At 40.0% G+C, this 23,096-nt stretch overlaps 1 protein-coding gene across 8 annotated transcripts in view; it reads right to left on the minus strand.

The window, feature by feature from the left end:
• SETX (senataxin) overlaps positions 1 to 23,096 on the minus strand; it is a 91,540-nt gene that overhangs the window by 21,514 nt on the left and 46,930 nt on the right. For all 8 annotated transcript variants that reach the window (XM_061433932.1, XM_061433933.1, XM_061433935.1 and 5 more), the window contains 8 exons: positions 17,814 to 17,913; positions 14,207 to 14,380; positions 11,957 to 12,189; positions 10,791 to 10,958; positions 7,307 to 7,463; positions 4,692 to 4,793; positions 4,388 to 4,503; positions 1,649 to 1,720 (listed from right to left, as the gene is read on the minus strand). In XM_061433932.1, the coding sequence (XP_061289916.1) occupies positions 1,649 to 1,720; positions 4,388 to 4,503; positions 4,692 to 4,793; positions 7,307 to 7,463; positions 10,791 to 10,958; positions 11,957 to 12,189; positions 14,207 to 14,380; positions 17,814 to 17,913 (1,122 nt within the window). The remainder of the gene's footprint in view (positions 1 to 1,648; positions 1,721 to 4,387; positions 4,504 to 4,691; positions 4,794 to 7,306; positions 7,464 to 10,790; positions 10,959 to 11,956; positions 12,190 to 14,206; positions 14,381 to 17,813; positions 17,914 to 23,096) is intronic.

The raw sequence follows: 23,096 nt of genomic DNA on the forward strand, positions 1-23,096 counted from the left end.
TCTAATCTCGGAACGTGATTTCAGCACGTTAAGAAAAATTTATTCAGGGTTTAATTTGGTCAAAGTAAACTTAAAATTCTTACAGCCTGATGTATGTGGGAAGGTATCAGAATAAGAAAGACTAAATAATTCTACTGAACTGTGAAGCAATTATCTGAGTAAAACCAGGAAAAAAACTAAGCCTGAACATACCCTTTTCTGTTAGTTTTAGCATGTAACCTTATTCCTTCTTTTATAAGAACCAGTACCAACAAAAACACCTGTGACACTCATGAGCACTCTACTCCCACAGAACTAACGACCACCTTGGTCCACGTCTATATAATGGAATAAACTGAGATGGAGACTGAGTCTCATCAGAGATTCAGTTAGTCTATTTCTGCTCCTGAAAAGCTGGAGCTGAGCACATGACAGACTCAAACCTGCACTCTTGGAGGCAGGTCTGTGAGGTGGTGGTGGCAGCTGTGGCCCTCCCTCCAGTGCTCATATGCTAACTGCCATATCCCTCTCCATACAGCCAGCATCATGGTCAAACTGCAAGTGCAATTAATTTAACAACCCACAGAACAATGTGATCAGTGGCAAAAAACCGTAACACCAGTAAACAAAGACTTCATCCTGAAATATGGAAAGATTAATTTTGGGCTGAGTTTAAACTTTAATAGCTTTCCACGTAATTTTTATTGGAGAAGGAAATGGCAACCCACTCTAGTGTTCTTGCCTGGAGAATCCCAGGGACGGGGGAGCCTGGTGGGCTGCCATCTATGGGGTCGCACAGTGTCGGACACGACTGAAGCGACTTAGCAGCAGCAGCAGCAGCACATAATTTTTAATTGAAATAAACTGCTAGTGGAAATATGCATTAAATTGAACTATATTCATTTAGCCACACAGAAGTCAAAAATATATTCAAGAGAAAAATCTCAGCTCAAAAATACAAATGCCATTACCAGTTCATAGTACCCTCTCTCCCTTACCCCCAGTTCATTTCATTAGGGCTCTATGCTGGCCATTCTAGCTTCGACTCACCTAAACTTGAGTTGATATTTTTATATCCAAAGAATACTGGGGGAAAAGTTATACATGCTATAAAAGAATTTTTGTGATCAAAAACAAGTAAAAAGAGCTTATGCTTTCAGCTAAAAATTGAGGGAAAAAAGGCACTTTTCTTGTGCCACATCCCAGTCACTGTTGGTCTACCTGAATTCAGACATGTAATTTTCTTTCTTCTTTATTTTTAATACAGGAAAACCCTACAAATTTAGTTTCATTAATTATTCATATGACAATTACCATAAATTTCTGGGTGGGAGAGTAGAACACTGACTTTCAGAAAAAACTATAAATGTACAAGCAGTTACACCATTTTCTCTATTTTTGTATATGCTTGATATTAATTTTTCATTATAAAAAAATTTTATTGATTTATATACATTTTGACCACACATGCAGCTTGAGGGATCTGAGTTCCCTGAAAAAGGGATTGGATTCACATCCTCTGCATGGACGTGCAGAGTCCTAATCACTGGACCACCGGGAATTCTCAGATTTTAAATGTAACTGAGAAAAGACCATAGGCTGTCTGAATGAACTATTTCATCATTTCAAAAAAGAAATGCCAGGAAAATGCTACAGATGAACTACTTACCTCTTTAATTTTAGAAGCAAGCTCCTGCCTTTCTTTTGAAACTCTGGCAATTTTTCCATCTAATTCTTGCCTCTGGAAAAAATTAGACTGCTATCATTAAACTAAGCATTTTAAAACGCTTTCCAATGAACTGCCTCACATTTCAAAAAGAAGAGCCACTACTTAACCAATGAAAAACTGATTCGCCCAGTGTGTTTCCCCTACCAGTCTCTCTATACTACTGTGTATCAGAGTTCAGCTAAGCTACTCCAGGGCACTGCTGCCCTGACATCCATTGTGTTTGGCAAGGTGCCTGCCATGACTTCAAACTGACACTCGCCCCTCACTCTTGCAAATGTCTTATATAGCACCCAGAGAGTCACCAGCAAATGTTCGCTCTTGTCAATGCTGTTTCCTTCCAGCACCTGTATGCCTTATACGTGACCTTGAAATAAAACCCTCCAAGAAACTTACCAAAAGCCTGCTCTTCCCATTCAAACTGCCCAATTCAGCCCTAGTCTGGATATGTCAAAACACTCCACCCATGGACCCTGATAGAGATATGTGGCCCAGGGCCTGCTTCTGTCTGCACTCTGCATGGACCTCCTGCGTGGCCCCTCAAGGTATGCTATGTACCTCCTCCAGGACCTGTGAGTAATAAATCTATTGCAACTTCTCCTGTGGTCTGTTTTTAAACCTCAGCTCATTACCCAGCAACCCAACAACTAACACTCCACATTCCATTCAGTAGGTGTTAATTAGCCAGACATCCTGGAATGTGAAGTCAAGTGGGCCTTAGAAAGCATCACTACGAACAAAGCTAGTGGAGGTGATGGAATTCCAGTGGAGCTATTCCAAATCCTGAAAGATGATGCTGTGAAAGTGCTGCACTCAATATGCCAGCAGATTTGGAAAACTCAGCAGTGGCCACAAGACTGGAAAAGGTCAGTGTTCACTCCAATCCTAAAGAAAGGCAATGCCAAAGAATGCTCAAACTACCGCATAACTGCACTCATCTCACACGCTAGTAAAGTAATGCTCAAAATTCTCCAAGCCAGGCTTCAGCAATACATGAACCGTGAACTTCCAGATGTTCAAGCTGGTTTTAGAAAAGGCAGAGGAACCAGAGATCAAATTGCCAACATCTGCTGGATCATGGAAAAAGGAAGAGTTCCAGAAAAACCTCTATTTCTGCTTTATATGCCAAAGCCTTTGACTGCGTGAATCAGATTAAACTGTGGAAAATTCTTCAAGAGATGGGAATACCAGACCACCTGACCTGCCTCTTGAGAAACCTATATGCAGGTCAGGAAGCAACAGTTACAACTGGACATGGAACAACAGACTGGTTCCAAATAGGAAAAGGAGTACGTCAAGGCTGTATATTGTCACCCTGCTTATTTAACTTCTATGCAGAGTACATCATGAGAAACGCTGGGCTGGAAGAAGCACAAGCTGGAATCAAGATTGCCAGGAGAAATATCAATCACCTCAGATATGCAGATGATACCACCCTTATGGCAGAAAGTGAAGAGGAACTCAAAAGCCTCTTGATGAAAGTGAAAGTGGAGAGTGAAACAGTTGGCTTAAAGCTCAACATTCAGAAAACGAAGATCACGGCATCTGGTCCCATCACTTCATGGGAAATAGATGGGGAAACACTGGAAACAGTGTCAGACTTTATTTTGGGGGGCTCCAAAATCACTGCAGATGGTGATTGCAGCCATGAAATTAAGATGCTTACTCCTTGGAAGAAAAGTTATGACCAACCTAGATAGCACATTGAAAAGCAGACACATTACTTTGCCAACAAAGGTCTGTCTAGTCAAGGGTATGGTTTTTCCAGTGGTCATGTATGGATGTGAGAGTTGGACTGTGAAGAAAGCTGAGCACCGAAGAATTGATGCTTTTGAATTGTGGTGTTGGAGAAGACTCTTGAGAGTCCCTTGGACTGCAAGGAGATCCAACCAGTCCATTCTGAAGGAGATCAGCCCTGGGTGTTCTTTGGAAGGAATGATGCTAAAGCTGAAACTCCAGTACTTTGGCCACCTCATGCGAAGAGTTGACTCACTGGAAAAGACTCTGATGCTGGGAGGGATTGGGGGCAGGAGGAGAAGGGGACGACAGAGGATGAGATGGCTGGATGGCATCACCGACTCGATGGACATGAGTTTGGGTGAACTCCAGGAGTTGGTGATGGACAGGGAGGCCTGGCGAGCTGCGATTCATGGGGTCGCAGAGTCGGACACGACTGAGCAACTGAACTGAATTAGATAAATTCTCTTTTTTTGACCACACAGTGAAGTATGTGGGATCTTAGTTCCTCAGCCAGGGATTGAACCTGTACGCTCTGCAGTGGAAAGCTCAGATTCTTAACCACTGGACCACCAGGGAAGTCTGATAAATTCTTAATACTGTATTTAAGATGCAGATCTGTCCAAGGTATTGTAGGTTGGCTCTTCCTGTCTGCCTAGCAGGCCAACCCTTGGCACATCATTTACCTGTTACCAACTGCTGCTGTCTTCAGGCTACAACAGCAGAGTTGAGTGGCTAAAAGAGACTCTACATAGGCCTGTAAAGTCTAAAATATTTACTATCTGGTCCTTTAAAAAAACGTTTAACTCCTAATGTAAAGATACCATTTTTGTATACATCTTTTACACAAATTATATACTATTTCACAACAAAAGAACAGCATCAAATACTCAACTAGTTTATCTATGAGCTGTTATAAACACTGATCAAGAAATGTTTAGATACCTGCGATTCCCTTCCACCTCGGCATAAAGCACGCTGGCGGGAAAGTTCATCAAGTTGACGATCAAGAAATTCCTTTCTTTTGTGCATCTCCTGAACATGAGACGGTAAGTCTTTTTCTTTAAAGAAAATAAAAAGACAAAGAATTGCTCATTCTAACAAATATATACATATTCACACACAATGAGAAGGAAAACTAGCTTTCAAAATCAGACTATTTCTAGGGTCTCCAAATTACCTTTAATGCCCAAGCCAACTATACAACAAGAAAAAAATAAATTAGTATATACCTTTATTGCATACTTACTCATTCTGTGGTTAACTTGACTGTCCAAACTGAATTTCAGGACCTCATTATTAATAGACTTTTCTGGACCTAGACGTACTAAATTTATATCTCCACAGTTTCCTGTTGATAAGTCACACAGAGATTAGTAAGAACACTGCCAATCTCTGTACATAATAACTGTTTTTTAGCAAAATATTAACAATCAGAGAAGGGAGCTAACATGAACTATTAATCAACCAGACATCTGGAACTGTGCTAAAGGCTCCACATATATCCTTTTAGATAAAGCTTTATAAAAACCCCTAAAAGACAAGGACTTATTTCCGCCTAATAAAAGCTACTGCTACTGCTGCTAAGTCGCTTCAGTCGTCCGACTCTGTGTGACCCCATAGACGGCAGCCCACCAGGCTCCCCCGTCCCTGGGATTCTCCAGGGAAGAACACTGGAGTGCGTTGCCATTTCCTTCTCCAATGCATGAAAGTGAAAAAATAAAGTGAAGTCGCTCAGTCGTGTCCGACTCCTAGCGACCCCAAGGACTGCAGCCCTCCAGGCCCCTCCGTCCATGGGATTTTCCAGGCAAGAGTACTGGAGTGGGGTGCCATTGCCTGGGGTTTCACAAATAGTATATAGCAGAGATGAGATTCTATTACACTACTGTTCCTCAAACTATGTTCTATTCAACAATCCATGGTAAAATTCGTTTGGAAAATGGCTGAGTTAAAAATAAACAGATTTCTTAACCTCAGGATATTTCAAAAATGAAGATGTTTATCTTTTAATACATGTCTGAATTCCCCAAATGAAATCTTTTGGGACCACCAACCAAATCCTTTTCTGTAGAATACTCAGAACCAAGGTTCTGAAACTCTGCTCTACATCACAATGCCACCTCAGGATCTAAGGGACAGAAGGTGCTGGAAATTCTGGTAATTTCAAAAACTGTCAGCATCATTTGAACTGGTTTACTAACCACATTTTTAATTCTAGGTTAGTACACTCAGGTATTATTTAGTCTAAAAATCTCCCACTGCTTCACTGAACTAAATAACATCAACCAAGCAGTATTTATTAGCACCTATCCCAACCTAACATGTCATGTGACTTGCTTGCTGTCTCCTTTCCCTGAATCCCAAGCCCCAGAGAATCAGGTTTTGTTTTGGTCACTGCCTAGAACAGCAGCTGGCACACAGTAAATACAATAAACGTGCTGAATGAATAAATTAACAATTTATTATACAGTTGTCTACATGTATCTGTATTCCTAGTTCAGCTCCTTCTAAATTTGAAGCCATCTTCTCTGGCCAACATTTACTTGAAAGTTTCAAAACTGCTAAGTTGATTATCTGCCAGAAAGGTGATGAGATTTATACCCACTCTAAGCACCTCAAAATACTTCAGAAATTAAAACAGAATCCTTTAAATTGCAGGGTGAGCTCAGAAGGATGTAAAAGAAATTCCTAGGGGCGAAAAACAGAGAAAGGTGAAAACCAGATATGAAAGCCCCTGAGCTGCTGTGGCTTCCCTGGAGGGAGAAGGATGAGAGCCCATCACTGTCCAGGTGCTGAGGTGTTGGGTTTTTTAATTCACATACAACAAAACACAAGGATTTAAAAATTAGCAAAAGTCACTCAAATGCAGAAAACTTGAATAAATCAACAATTAAAGACATTCAGCAGACAAAAACTTATCCATCTGTCAAAAAACAGACCAAAAAGTAAAAAGAGAACAACAAACACCAAAACAATACTAAAAACAGATTAACTTTCAAGGAACAGATAATCACTTACACAAAACATTGCAAATAAATGTCTGTATAAAATTCAGCACCCATTCATAAAAAAAAGCTAATGAAAAACGGACTTCTTTAACCCAATAAAGGATATAAACCAAATCCCACAAACATATATATCACATGCATTGGAAAAAAAAAAAAAAGTACTGAAAAATAAGGAAAAAAGCTCTCTTTACCGACAGAGATGTCATTTTCTAACCAAAAAAGGTAAAACCTAGACCCGGCATTTGTCCCACCTTCATCCAGCCTTGTCGTGTTGTCAATGGACACCTGAAAAAGTGCTTATTACCCCTCCTCAGGAAAAGGAAAGTGAAAACAGCACCCTGCCCACTGTCTGGGCACTGTTCACAGTGTGGGATCTGACACAACCACTTTCTAGAAGGATCTGGCACTATCTAGAAGATGCACAAATCCTTCAACCCAGCATTTTCACTTCTAGGTGTATCACGCTGCTGCTGCTGCTGCTGCTGCTGCTGACGCTAGACCAGCGCTTTTATGAGGTACACTTTACATTGTACTGAAAGCAGTACACTCACACTTCACCAGTAAAATAGGTTTCACAGAATACTACTTACCCCGCTCATTAACTATGCTCTAATCTTTTCTGTTTCCCTCTGTTCTGTTCTATCTTATGTAAGTATGCTGGTTCTGATCTCCCTAAACTGATTTCACAATCCAGTGACTGGTCACAAGCCACACTGTGAGAGAAGCACTGTCCTGGAAGGCCACATGAACGAAATTCGGGAGATGTCAATAAGCCAGAACTGGCTCACTTTTTGTCATTCAAAGCTCCCCACACTAAACACTGAAAACAAATTAAAAGCCTACATAAATATCATACCCATAGGATTCTTCTTGTCTTTACACTTTTCTTTGAATTCAAGGATAATTTTTTTCATAAGTTCATCAACAGCTGCATTGGAAGGAGCACATACGAGGACACGGTTTTGCTTGATTTTGGCGTTGGAGTTTTCATCTGAATATCCCCTCCTCTGGTTCTGCAATTTGCATCAAACAAAAAGTCCTGATGAGTTCTATTACACAATGTTATAGTTCTTTCCTACTTTCACATATATTCAAAAGTTCCTATAATAAAAATAAAAAGCACCTGCATCTTCATTTCAGTTCAGTCGCTCATTCATGTACAACTCTGCGCCCCATGTATCACAGCACATCAGGCCTCCCGGTCCGTCACCAACTCCCAGAGTTCACTCAGACTCATGTCCATCAAGTCGGTGATGCCATCCAGCCATCTAATCCTCTGTTATCCCCTTCTCCTCCTGCCCCCAATCCCTCCCAGCATCAGTGTTTTCCAATGAGTCAGCTCTTCGCATGAGGTGGCCAAAGTACTGGAGTTTCAGCTTTAGCATCATTCCTTCCAAAGAATTCCCAGGGCTGATCTGCTTCAGAATGGACTGGTTGGATCTCCTTGCAGTCCAAGGGACTCTCAAGAGTCTTCTCCAACACCACAGTTCAAAAGCATCAATTCTTCAGTGCTCAGCCTTCTTCACAGTCCAACTCTCACATCCATACATGACCACTGGAAAAACCATACCCTTGATTAGACGGACCTTTGTTGGCAAAGTAATGTCTCTGCTTTTCAATATGCTATCCAGGTTGGTCGTAACTTTCCTTCCAAGGAGTAAGTGTCTTAATTTCATGGCTGCAATCACCATCTGCAGTGATTTTGGGGCCCCAAAATATAAAGTCTGACACTGTTTCCACTGTTTCCCCTTCTATTTCCCATGAAGTGATGGGACCAGATGCCGTGATCTTCGTTTTCTGAATGTTGAGCTTTAAGCCAACTTTTTCACTCTCCACTTTCACTTTCATCAAGAGGCTTTTGAGTTCCTCTTCCCTTTCTGCCATAAGGATGGTGTCATCTGCATATCTGAGGTGATTGATAATTTCTCCCGGCAATCTTGATTCCAGCTTGTGCTTCTTCCAGCCCAGCGTTTCTCATGATGTACTCTGCATAGAAGTTAAATAAGCAGGGTGACGATATACAGCCTTGACGTACTCCTTTTCCTATTTGGAACCAGTCTGTTGCTCCATGTCCAGTTCTAACTGTTGCTTCCTGACCTGCATACAGGTTTCTCAAGAGGCAGGTCAGGTGGTCTGGTATTCCCATCTCTTGAAGAATGTTCCACAGTTTATTGTGATTCAGACAAAGGCTTTGGCATAGTCAATAAAGCAGAAATAGAGGTTTTTCTGGAACTCTCTTGCTTTTTCCATGATCCAGCAGATGTTGGCAATTTGATCTCTGGTTCCTCTGCCTTTTCTAAAACCAGCTTGAACATCTGGAAGTTCACAGTTCACGTATTGCTGAAGCCTGGCTTGGAGAATTTTGAGTATTACTTTACTAGCGTATGAGATGATGTAATTGTGCGGTAGTTTGAGCATTCTTTAGCATTGCCTTTCTTTAGGATTGGAGTGAACACTGACCTTTTCCAGTCTTGTGGCCACTGCTGTTTTCCAAATTTGCTGGCATACTGAGTGTAGCACTTTCACAGCATCATCTTTCAGGATTTGAAATAGCTCCACTGGAATTCCATCACTTCCACTAGCTTTGTTCGTAGTGATGCTTTCTAAGGCCCACTTGACTTCACATTCCAGGATGTCTGGCTCTAGGTCAGTGATCACACCATAGTGATTATCTGGGTCGTGAAGACCTTTTTTGTACAGTTCTTCTGTGTATTCTTGCCACCTCTTCTTAATATCTTCTGCTTCTGTTAGGTCCATACCATTTCTGTCCTTTATAGAGCCCATCTTTGCATGAAATGTTCCCTTGGTATCTCTAATTTTCTTGAAGAGATCTCTAGTCTTTCCCATTCTGTTGTTTTCCTCTATTTCTTTGCATTGATCTCTGAGGAAGGCTTTCTTATCTCTCCTTGCTATTCTTTGGAACTCTGCATTCAGATGCTTATCTTTCCTTTTCTCCTTTGCTTTTCACTTCTCTTCTTTTCACAGCTATTTGTAAGGCCTCCCCAGACAGCCATTTTGCTTTTTTGCATTTCTTTTCCATGGGGATGGTCTTGAACCCTGTCTCTTGTACAATGTCACAAACCTCCATCCATAGTTCATCAGGCACTGTGCCTATCAGATCTAGTCCCTTAAATCTATTTCTCAATTCCACTGTATATTTATAAGGAATTTGATTTAGGTCATACCTGAATGGTCTAGTGATTTTCCCTACTTTCTTCAATTTAAGTCTGAATTTAGCAATAAGGACTTCATGGTCTGAGCCACAGTCAGCTCCTGGTCTTGTTTTTGCTGACTGTATAGAGCTTCTCCATGTTTGGCTGCAAAGAATATAATCAACCTGATTTCGTTGTTGACCATCTGGTGATGTCCATGTGTAGAGTCTTCTCTTGTGTCATTGGAAGAGGGTGTTTGCTATGAGCAGTGCGTTCTCTTGGCAAAACTCTTTTAGCCTTTGCCCTGCTTCATTCCGTACTCCAAGGCCAAATTTGCCTGTTACTTTAGGTGTTTCTTGACTTCCTACTTTTGCATTCCAGTCCCCTATAATGAAAAGGACATCTTTTTTGGGTGTTAGTTCTAAAAGGTCTTGTAGGTCTTCATAGAACCATTCAACTTCAGCTTCTTCAGCGTTACTGGTTGGGGCATAGACTTGGATTACTGTGATATTGAATGGTTTGCCTTGGAAACGAACAGAGATCATTCTGTCATTTTTGAGACTGCATCCAAGTACTGCATTTTGGACTCCTGTTGACCATGAGGGCTACTCCATTTCTTCTAAGGGATTCCTGCCCACAGTAGTAGATATAATGGTCATCTGAGTTAAATTCATCCATTCCAGTCCATTTTAGTTTGCTGATTCCTAGAATGTCAACGTTCACTCTTGCATCTTACACTGATATTAAAAACTTACTGTGAACAGCTCCATCCCAATACAAAATAAAAAGTTTAAAAAAATTACTCAGTCATAAAATTTTATCGTTAACTTTTCTGAGCCTTACCTTATTATCCACTGATTTTATTCAATACCCAATCCAACCAAAATGCAGCCCAGGGATAGATAAATCCAGGATGGTCTCCTGGTATCAGCTATGGCCACTAACAAAGCCACCATTCTAGCCCTCAGGAGTGATTGCACACAAAACAGTATTTTCTGCCTTTTTATTTCTTATAACCTTCTCCATCTCTGCTAACCCTTTATCCGATACGGTTCCACACAGTATCAAAAGATACACAAAAGTGAAGGGGGAAAAGGCACTTTAGTACTTAATCACACGTTAGTTAAATCTAGTGATGTGCAATGATATATTCAATTAAGAATGCTGCTGCCCTCACAAACACTTTACCTCTGTCAGCAGGCGGTACAGGATGCCAACAATGGTTTTTGATTTTCCTGTTCCAGGTGGTCCATGAATCAGACAGATCTTGGCAACTGATGCGGAGTGTTTCACCATGGCACATGCAGTTTCTATCGCTTTCTTCTGGTCTTCATTGAAATCTTTTAAGTAGGCAACCTACATGAAAGACATTAGTGAGAATGACTTTTTCTTCCTGTGGTTGCCCAGGAAAGCTAGACAGTGGAAAAATCTGTGTAAACTGCTCTTGTCCTCCATCAGACAGAAGCTTTATGATCAGGCAAGACTCCAAAATGACCTTTAATCTAAGAAGCGCATTCACTACTGGAAAGAGTCACTTACAAGTATCTACAGGCTTCAGTCCGTCTATAAATAAAACAATATTTTTATTTGTGATTCTTATAAAGATCATGAACTGTTTTTGTACTCTTCTTTTTATTCTCTGATTCTTCCCATTTTAGTCAATTCTCTCCCTAGACAGTAAAACCATTCCAAGACTTTCTTTCCTAACACAAGTGACAGAGTGGAGAGGATCTTGGTTCAGCTCTGAGTCTACACCTCAGTTTCACTCTCAAGCTGTGTTTCCAAACTCACCTCTCCGGACTTCAGCCTCCACCGATTTTTATATAAATCTCGGATCCCTTAGAAGGTGAGAATTGAATGAGAAAACACATGGAAGCCCGAACACAAGGAAGAGGTTCAAATAATTCTTTCCCTTCACCTGTCTCTGTGTTAATTTCCTGGAACTTATACACAATTTTATAATGAGAAATATCCATTCACACAATACAATAACTTTGTCTTCAAACCGGCAACAGTACCAAAAGCTCCACTGGTCATTCAAATGCAAAATTCATTCCATTAAACCTATTCCTACTTACTCCTGCATTTTAACCACCTAAAAAGTAGGATGTTCACCTAATATTTTAATGTTGTTCTTCAAGCATATTTTCAACTCCTTATTGCACTCTACCTTCTTCCTGAGGTAAGCTAACACAAAGACACACTTTACAACATTAAAGAAAACTAGGCACTAAAAATTTCACTGGGCATACACTGTGACTAATAAGTCTTTGCTGTGGACAAAAGAACATGATGCTTTAACGTTGTGACATGAAATGTTCTGACTTTCCCTGTATCAAATGGTCATCACTCACAATTCTCTCAGATGTTGCAGTTGGTAAATCTTTTGTACAGAAGTCCATGGGGTTTGGATTCAGAATGGCTCTGGCCAGTTGGTTCCGACCACTCAGCAAAGACATGGCTTTCAACTTCCTTTGTGTAGTCACCAGAGAGCTGATTACAAAGCATTTCACGAGTTCATTTAAATTGACTGGTAAATTATCTTGAGTCTGGATGGAAACCGAACACTCAAATTTCCCATTATGCACTGTTACCAAGATAGAGAAAAAGCAATCTCGGTTACCAGTGAATGCAAAGTGTCCAGTTAAAAAGGTTATTCAGAACAAAGTGTTTTATAACGTGTTTTCTACACATCATTCAAATAATTTACTCAGTGAAGGTAAATTACTATTTATCTACTGAATGGCTCCTACAAACCAGGCAACATTCCTATCCTCAGGAGGCTTATTTTTTAGGAGGCGGCGGCAGGTGATGGTAAGTAGCATGAAGAATGCAGAGGAGGGGGATGAGGAAGTGAAGAGGGATGTAAGGGAGTGTTATGCAGACAAGAGTCAGGGAAGACCTTCCTGATAAGATGACATTTGGGCATGGTCTTAATACAATGAAGCCATGTTGATAACTGGAAAATTATGTTATAGGCAGGGAATCAGCAACCACAAAGGCAGCAGGGTATCTGGATTATTGAGGAACAGAGAGAAGGCTGGTGTGCTGGGAGGAAGCGAGCTCGAAGCCTGAGAAACTACTGGTGGCTACTCTTCACAGGCCTCTGCAGTAATGACTCTGAGTCAGGTCAAGGGCTACAGGACAGCTCTGTGTAGGGAAGGGACCTGCTCTAACGCCCACATTAAAAGAATCACTTATGGTGAATGAAGAATACACTACAATGGGAAAAGCAAAAAGACCACTTAATCCAGGTGAATCCAGGTGAAAGTGAATGGTCCTGTGGGCCAGGATATAGTGGGAGAGGTGGGGCCAGGATGGAGGATATACTGCAAAGGATGGGCCAGTAACAGGACTTCCTGATGAATTGGTTGGAGCCTGTGAGGGAGAGAGAGACTCCAGCATGACTCTGAGGTCTGGGGCTGAGTAACTGGGAGAATGGAGGTACTGCATCCTACGATGGGAAAAGCTGAAGCAACAGCACATCAGGCAGTAAATCAAGTGTTTCTTTTTGGAGTAGATTTTAAATGCCTAATAATCTCCAAATGGAGATGGCAGAGTATTAGATACATGAAGAGCTCAGGGAAGGAGGCCACCTTTGAAACAGAACTCTGGCAAATGTAGCCACCTGTCAGAGTCAAAAGCACAGACAAAGCTATGTATCCCCACAGCTCCTCTTCTACACGCATCCTACATGAAGAGCTGAGCTGTGCTCACACGAGAGTAAACACAGCATATCAGTTACGACACGGCACACTGCTCAACTCCAACAGCTTTGTTGCTGTTTATAAGATGTAACGCAAAAAGGTGAAGGAATAATGAAATCATATTCTCTTCACATAAGAGAGACTAAAAAAAGCAGCAATGTCAAAAGGGCAGCTTGGCTTATATAAAGAATGTGGACTTCTCAGTCAAATAAAATTAGGTTTCAATTCTGAACCTACCATTTAATACTAAGGGTGACCTTGGGTAAGTTATTCCACATCCCGACCTCTGATATCCCAATAAGCAGGGAACAACTAATTCTGCTTTGCAGGGCTCTGGGAAAAGATAGTAAATGTGCACAGGAAGGACAGGGCACACTGTGTGGCACATAGTTGGTACTCCTTAAATTCAAGCTAACATTATTTCTGTTATGCTCCCTTAGGGAGAGAAGCCCCTACAACACAGTGGAGGAAAGTGACAGAAACAGTAAAGCGCTCAAGGTGCCTTACAGTTAGTTACATCTTTGGTCTGCTCATTAATAATTAGCCAGAAAACCAAAGCTGGAATGTGATTTAACAAACAGATGGCTTGCAAATTATGTTTTATAACAAACACTGACAGATGAAGAAATTTACTAGAAGGAAAAGAAGACATTACAAAAGAACACTTTTAAATCTGAAGTCTAAAGCAAGAAATACTGGGCCTTTTCCAGCTGAGTCTAGAAAATCTAAGAGAGGTCTTGGAAAGGTAAATAAATCATCAGCCTCACAAACACAAGTCTGATAAATGTACATCAGCTAAATGTACAGCAAATACATGGCTGGTAAAGCCTAATTTAGAAGGAAATGAGAAGACAAGTTTCTGACAGACTTCTCTACAGAGTCTCACTAGGTACTCACTGACTGAAGTACGACGGAATTTATGAACATAGCCACAATAATATTCACAGGCATCCTCCAGGTGACTCCACTCTAAATCTTTCTTCTCCTCATTGAGTCTTTCAGGAACCAAAAACACCAAATCATTTTCCCTTGGATGAAGCTGTTTAGCTAGCTCACATTCCTCAAGATAAACTGTAAAACAGTAAGAAGTCAGCATTTATTCTAACAGAATAAATATACATAAGATTAACTAAAGGATATTAAACCCTTGTACTAAGAGTTCAAGCAAGTAGCATACACACTTCAAAAATGATGGTCTAAGCCAGTGGGCATTTTCAAATATTGATCACAGAGTATTACAAAGTTTTTCTTAAAAATTTACTGCTACAACACCAAAATAGATGAAGTCATAATATTCAAAAGGAGCTAATAAATTTCCTTTCCTTGAAACTTACCTTAGTTTTTAATCAAAAAATTCCCACTTTTGTGCTCTACTTTCAAAATCCCCAGAGAAAACCTGGAAACAAATATCCAAGTACATAGAAGCATTCTGAGCCTACTGGTGGCATTTCAAACAAGGGGAAAGGACAGCGGTAAAATAAATGGGGCTGGGAAAACAGCACGCTCTAATTAAAAAGTTTGGTACCAACTTTGCCAATTTTCAACAAACTTCAACATTTTTCTTCCTCTAAAACTTACACAGGAATGCAAAGGGACAAGAATAGCCAATGTACTCATAAGGCAAAACAAGCTAAGAGGACTTGTTTACTAAAACTTATTCTAAAGCTTAACTAATCAAGCAATGTGACATGGGCACTGAGGTAGGCAAATGATCCAATAGAGAAAGGCGTCCAGAAAATATCAGTGCATTAAATAGCCACTAGATTTATGGCAAACATGGCACTACAGACCATGAAGAAAGGATAGTCTTTTCAATTAACAGTAGTGGGATAATTACATCTCCATTAGGGGAAAAAAATGAAACATGGCCCCTACATCTTACTCATGCACAAAATCGATTCCAGGTTGACAAAACAGTGAAGCCTCTAGAAAAGGGATTGGTAAACTTTCTGTAAAGAGCCAGATTTTTCTTTGCAGGCCACATATGGAATCTGCTACATATTCATCATCACCATCTTTTTTCAAAACCTTTTAAAAATATACAAAAACTTTACTCTAGGGCAATATAAAAACAAGATATGGGGTAGATGTGCAAGCTGTTATTTGCTGGCACCAGTTCTAGATGTTAAGATAATATATATATGACGTGCAGAAGGGAAAGGTTTCTTCAATGAGTCATAGAGCATTCCATAAAAAAATACACAAATGCATTTGTTATGCTAAAAATAAATTCTAAACAAGAATTTTAAAGACATCTCTATGAGAGTCATAATGCAAGCCAAAGTGGGAGAACGGTTTATATCCAAATTATACAAAGAACTCGTTACAAATCAGTAAGAGAAAGACAACAGAAAATGAACAAGTCTTTTGGCTTCCCCAAAGAGGTTACTTAAGCATCTACTAAATATATAAAAAGGGGCTCAAGTTCATTGATAGCAAAATAAAACCACAAATGGCCATTAGTACGCACACAGTAACAGGTTAAATTAATAGCACAATCGATACAAATGTGTTGGTATAAACATGGAACAATGTGACTTCCATACACTGATGGGGGTGCATAATTTCTGTATAAACTGGCTTGGCATTATCTACTTCAGTTGAACTCATACAACTCATTTCAGGAGACAAGACTACAAAAATGCCCTCACATGACACTACAGACACATGAATGACCACAGTGGCATTATTCATAAAATGCTATGCGTAGAAGAGTTATTAACATAGCAGGCCTGAGGCTTCTTCTGTCCTCAGAAAGCTTACAAGTTGCCCCCCTCACATTGGCATCTAAGAACTTGGATTTCCAGACAATTCTCATTCACTGATGACAATGGTGCACTGCATCTAACCTGTTTGCCAAATTCTTTCTCTATGGTTTATGTCAAACACCCATTTTGCTTCTGGAAAGTTATGAATCTGGAATGGGCAGAGGGTGTTGCAGGCACTGAGTCCCTCAGTTTCCCTGGTAGGTAACATGTCACATGTTTTGTCACACCTGACTAGTGGGACAATTAAGTGCCTGTTGTGTGACTCCACTGGGAAAGGACTCTTGAAGGTTGCTCCTGGTCTGCTTTAGACTTCTCCCATGTGCTTAGTCCCATTTGCTAATTTTATTTTGTATCCTTTCACAATAAGAAGTCACAGCCATGAGCATGAATATAATTCCTGTGAGTTGTCCTAGTGAATCTCTGAACCTGGGGTTGGGCTTGTGGACTCCTGATACAAAAGAAGACCTTCAGACCAAAACTGATGGAAAAAATGCCCATTAATGGAAATTCCCTGGTGGTCCAGTGGTTAGGACAAGCCACATGGCTTGACCAAAAAATAAAATAACAATCTCCATCAACGGTAAAACTGTGATGTAGTTATACACTGAAATAATACTACAGCAATTAAAACAAGTACTGAAAATATACACAAAATTGATGAATTACACACATGTTAAATGAAAGAAGTCAGAAACAAGAGGAAAGACTATGTGATTCTATCATAAAGATAAATGGCAGATAAATCAGTTACTTAAATATTAAAAAGAAATATAAAATTACAAGAAAACATGAAACTATTTAATTTCTAAAACCAAAATTTGAACAGTAACGTTTAGGAACGTAAGAAGATAAAAACTGCCTCAAAAACCAAATGTGAAACTGAACACAAATAATGAAACTAAAAAAAAAGTTACAACAAATGCACACAAATAAGAAGAAAACAAACTCCCTAACAGAAAAACGACACATGGTATGCAGAGACAATTATGTGACCCTTTCTAATCCCAAGAATATAAAAGACCACTAAAGATTTGGGGACAAAATGTATAACCTCAAATGAGATACAATTCCCATGTAAAACGGGAAAAGTTTAAACTAGCAAATGAGGAGAGACACATTCTTCTGTTCTTATGTTAGACGTGACAATGGAATTCTTTTTGGTAGACAGAGGCAATATGAATCAAGTCTTAAAATGCATACACTGTGATCCAGGCAAAAGGATTTATTCAGTGTAATAGTGAAAAATCATAAACAATACACACATCTAACTAGAAACTGGTTAAACAGAACTATGGAACATGCTAACAACAGAATAATTACAAATACTGAAAAGACATTTACAACAGATTAAATGAAAATAAGTCAAATGTAAGCTTCGTGAAGGCAGAATTTTATGTTCTCATCCCAGCTACATATGTGGCATCTAGAATCACACACTATCAGGCAGTACACAGTCAATAAATATTTGCTGAGTTAAGTAAATAAAAAAAGTCACAAAATAGGTAAATAACCCAACCCCCCTCACCACCTCCCCACACTTCACACAGATGAGGAGCAAGTCTAGCAGTAATATATGCACTACTAATTATCCTCATTAAGTAAGACTTTAAACATATTCTACATAAGATTCAACTTAGGAAACCTGTAAGAGGTTTCAAACAATTATCCTGTTCCCTCAAAAGAAATCTCTCCAATTATTACATGACACAGTGCAAGTTACTTAAGAAAGAACTTACCCACAAACTCCCAGTATTTTTTATAATCACCAGGAAATTTTCGTAAATGTAACTGATGGAATTTCTCTTTGTTTGGAGAGCTGATCCATTCCTGTGCCACCTTAGCAAAGCAAAAAAAGCAAATTGAGAAAGCAAAGACATCTGAAAATTTTTCCAAAGTAAGCAACAACAAAATCCAGAACCTAGAAATCCCAGGTGACAGAAATAGTAAATATTAACTTAGGACTTCTGGTTTCCAGCTTGGCATGTATGGAACTTAAAAATCACCAGTCCATCCTAACAAGTATAAAGAGACAAAAAGGTGGATACAGACAATCAAGACTTACCAGAGCAGAAACCCTTAAGCAGAAACCTCCATGGCCAGGAAGAAAACCTGAACTGGATTTGACACACTGTTGGAGGCTCAGTATAAACAACTCTGAATGCTTAAAAACTCCAAGGCGACCCAGTCATAAGGGATATCCAACAGTCTGCTGAGTTTCACATCTAGGAGCTCTAATAGGCCCCCACAGTAAATGTAGGAGAAAATTCCCTGTGTCCTTTGGTGGGAGAGGGGGAGTGGATATAGCAGTGTTGAGGATTAGGAATTTTAGAACCATTTTAAAATACATCAGAGTATTCTGACCTTTTAAAATAATTTTTCACTGGATGATAATTGCTTTACAATGTTGTGGTGATTTCTGCTGTATAACCACCTGATTCATCTATTAAATATATATCCCTTCCTTCTTCAGCCTCCCTCCCACCTCCATTCTAACCTTCTTAACACGGCTTTGATCTATACAAAAACTATTTTACCAGAGCTAAACTTGCTGGATGACAACGGGTGAGATGGCTGGATGGCATCACCAACCCGATGGACATCAATCTGAGCAAGCTCCAGGAGTTGATGATGGCCAGGGGAGCCTGGTGTGCTGCAGTCCATGGGGGTCAGAGTCGGAGACAACTAAGCAACTGAACTGAACTGAAACTTGCTAGGCTTTTATCAGAGCCTAACCTACTTGGGGGAAGAAAACCTACTCCAACCCATTCTGGTCATCCTGTCTCACCTGAGGAGGCAGGGAGAAACCAAGATGAATGAGTGTGAAAGCCAGAGGCAAAGGCTCACTAAAAGACTGACACCTGGGCTTCCCTGGTAGCTTAGTGGTAAAAAAAAAAAATCCTGCTGCCAATGCAGGAGACATAGGTTAGATCCCTGATCCAGGAAGATCCCATATGACAGGGAGCAACTTAGTGCTTGCACTACTGAACCTGTGCTCTAGAGAGCCCAGGAATGGCAACACACCCTAGAACTTGTGCTCTGCAATAAGAGAAGCCACTGCAATGAGAAGTCCCTGCACCACAGCTAGAGAGCAGCCCCCACTCGCCACAACTAGAGAAAAGCCCGAGCAGCAACGAAGACTCAGCACAGCCAAAAAATAAAAAAGACTGAAAGCTTATCACAGGACTATGGCATGCTCTCCCTTCCCCCATACCTCAGTACTATTTACTAAATGTCTATTTACTGCTGTTCTTTTTATTTAGTATATCAAATCCACCTTACAACAAAAAATAACTGCATTCTCAAACACAAAAACACACAGTTTGAAGAGACTGAACAAGCATCAAAATTAGTCATATATAGCAGGAATACTGGAACTGTCAGACCAACAATTTTTCAAAAATAATATTAATTTATATACTAACTTTAAAGGAAAAAGTAGCCCATGAACTAATAGGTGGATAAAGTAATGAATGAGATGTCAATTCTGAAAAAGATCCCAAAGGAAAGGCTAAAACACTAACAGAAATGAAGGATGCCTCGCTGGGCTCATTAGAACAATGGACACTGCTGAAGAAAGAATCTCTGAGATTTAGGATGCAGCAACAGAAACTACCAAAGCTGAAAAACAAAGAAAATGAGGAAAAAAGCCACACCCCAGAATATCCAAGAACTGTGCCACAATGCCAAAAGCTGCAGCATACACATAATGGGGATATGAGGCGGAGGGAGGGTGGGGAAGAAGCAGTACTTGAGACAATGACGACTCAGTTTTCCAAAATTAATATCAGACCCCAAATGTCAGATCCAGGAAGCTCAGATACCAAGCAGAATAAATGCCAGAAACTACATCTTTAGGAAACATATCATATCATATTCACACTTTAGGAATTTGAAATATTAAAGATAGAAAGAAATCTTTAAAGAAGCCAGTGAGGGGAAAAACCCCCCCTCTATAGCAGAGAGGATTAAGAACTACATCCCACTTCTCTTCAGACAAATGCAAGGGAGTGAAACATTTAAGATGACTGAGACAAAAACAACCCTACCAACCTAGAATTCGGAATCCTGCAAAATTATCCTTTAAAAGTGAAGGAGAAATAAAGATCTTCTCACACAAAATTTGAGGGCATTTGTCACCACTGCACCTATCTTGTAAGAAAAGTTAAAAGATATTCAAAGAGAAGGAAAATTATATAGGTCAGAACTCAAATCTACATAAACAAAGGAAGACCATCAGAGAATGAATACGTGAAGCAAAATTAAAACTTTTGTTTCTTATTTTTAATTCATCTAACAGATAATAGCTTATTCAAAATAATAGCAACAACGTATTAAACTATGGATGCTTATGTATGTGTGTGTTTGTTAATGGAGGCCTATGTGTATGTGAAACAAATGACAGCAGTGATACATTGGATGCCAAGGAAAAATCAGGAATATTTCGTTATTGTAAGGCAGACACACTATCCATGAAGTGTTATCTGAACACAGACTTGGTTGTAAATATATACTACAAGCTCTAAGGCAATCACTAAAAAAAATTTTGTTGATATTCTAAGGATAGAGAGACAATAAAATTATATAAAGTGCTCAATTAAAACCACAAGAGCAGGGACAATAAAAACAGGAATAAACAACAAGGGTAACAAATAGAAAATAGGAGCATGTACAGTTAACATGCTGAAGCTAAAGCTCCAATACTCTGGTCAGCTGATGTGAAGAGCTGACTCACCAGAAAAGACACTGATGTTGGGAAAGACTGAGGGCAGGAGGAGAAGGGGGTGACAGAGGATGAGATGTTGGATGGCATTGACTCAATGGACATGAATCTGAGCAAACTCTGGGAGATAGTGAAGGACAGGGAAGCCTGGCATGCTATCATGGGGTTGCAACGAGTTGGATGTGACTAAGCAACTGAACAACAAATCCTTTCATCATAAACATTTCTATTAATAGCTCTTTTTATGTGAACCTCTGGCAGACAACATTATTGGCCTCTTCATGGATCACAGCCTTGTTGTGGTAAAGGAGCTTATGTAACTAAATGAAGCCATTAGACATGCTGTGCAGGGCCACCCAAGAGAGACAGGTCTGAGTCAAGAGTTCTGACAAACCATGGTCCACTGGAGAAGGAAATGGCAACACACTCCAGTATTCTTGCCTTGAAAACCCCATGGACAGTTCAGTTCAGTTCAGTCGCTCAGTCGTGTCCGACTCTTTGTGATCCCATGCGCTGAAGAATGCCAGGCCTCCCTGGTCCGTCACCAACTCCCAGAATTTACCCAAACTCATATCCATTGAGTCGGTGATGCCATCTAACCATCTCATCCTCTGCCGTCCCCTTCTCCTCCTGCCTTCAATCTTTCCCAACGTCACAGTCTTTTCAAATAAGTCAGCCCTTCGCATCAGGTGGCCAAAATATTGGAGTTTCAGCGTCAGCATCAGTCCTTCCAGTGAACACCCAGGGCTGATTTCCATATGAAAAGACAAAAAAATATGATAAATGAAGATGAGCTCCCCAGGCTGGAAGGTGTTCAATGTGCTACTGGGGAAGAGCAAAGGGCAATTACTAATAGCTCCAGAAAGAAAGAAGAGGCTAGGTCAAAGTGGAAACAATGCTCAGCTGTGGATGTGTCTAGTGGTGAAAGTCAAGTCTGATGCTGTAAAGAGCAATACTGCGTAGGAACCTGGAATGTTAAGTCCATGAATCAAGGTAAATTGGACGTGGTCAAGCATGAGATGGCAAGAGTGAACATCAATATCTTAGGAATCAGTGAACTAAAATGAATGGGAATGGGAGAATTTAATTCAGATGACCATTTTATCCACTACTGTGGGCAAGAATCCCTAAGAAGAAATGGAATAGCCCTCACAGTCAACAAAAGAGTCTGAAATGCAATACTTGGGTGCAATCTCAAAAATGACAAAATGATCTCAGTTCATTTCCAAGGCAAACTGTTCAACATCACAGTAATTCAAGTCTATGACCCAATCACTGACGTCGAAGAAGCTGACCAGTTCTATGAAGACCTTCAACACCTTCTAGAAATAACCAGAAAGAAAGATGTCCTTTTCATTACAGGGGATTGGAATGTAAAAGTAGGAAGTCCAGAGATACCCAGAATAACAGTCAAGTTTGGCCTTGGAGTACAAAATGAAGCAGGGCAAGGATAACACAGTTGTGTCAAGAGAACATACTGGTCACAGCAAACACCCTTTTCCAACAACACAAGAGACAACTCTACACATGGATGAAGACATCTCACAAGATGGTCAATATGAAATCAGACTGATTATGTTCTTTGTAGCCAAAGATGGAGAAGCTCTATACAGTCAGTAAAAACAAGACCTGGAGCTGACTGTGGCTCAGATCATGAGCTTCTTATTGCCAAATTCAGGCTTAAATTGAAGAAAGTAGGAAACCACTAGGCCATTTAGGTATGACCTAAATCAAATCCCTTATGATTACACAGTGGTGACAATGAATAGACTCAAGGGATTAGATCTGGTAGACTGAATGCCTGAGAAACTATGGACAAAGGTTCGTAATGCTGTACAGGAGGCAATGACCAAAACCATCCCAAAGAAAAAGAAATGCAAGAACGCAAGTTGTCTGAGAACGCTTTACAAGTAGCTGAGAAAAGAAGAGAAGCAAAAGGCAAGGGAGAAAGGGAAAGACATACTCAATTGAATTCAGAGTTTCAAAGAATTTCAAGGAGAGATAAGAAGGCCTTCTTAAATGAACAATGCAAAATGAAACAGAATGGGAAAGACTAGGGATCTCGTCAAGAAAACTGGAGATGCCAAGGGAACATTTCATGCAAACGTGGGCCCAGTAAAGGACAGAAATAGCAAGGACCTAACAGAAGCAGAAGAGATTAAGAAGACGGGGTAAAGATCAACATGAATCAGCCACAGGTATACCTATGTATATAAAACTCTTAAGAGGAAATTATAAAACTCTCAGAGAAACACTCTTTGACATACATCACAGCAAGATCCTCTTTGACCCACCTCCA

Source organism: Bos javanicus, chromosome 11 (genome assembly GCF_032452875.1).
Source record: "Bos javanicus breed banteng chromosome 11, ARS-OSU_banteng_1.0, whole genome shotgun sequence".
In the NCBI taxonomy this organism is placed as follows: Eukaryota; Metazoa; Chordata; class Mammalia; order Artiodactyla; family Bovidae; genus Bos; species Bos javanicus.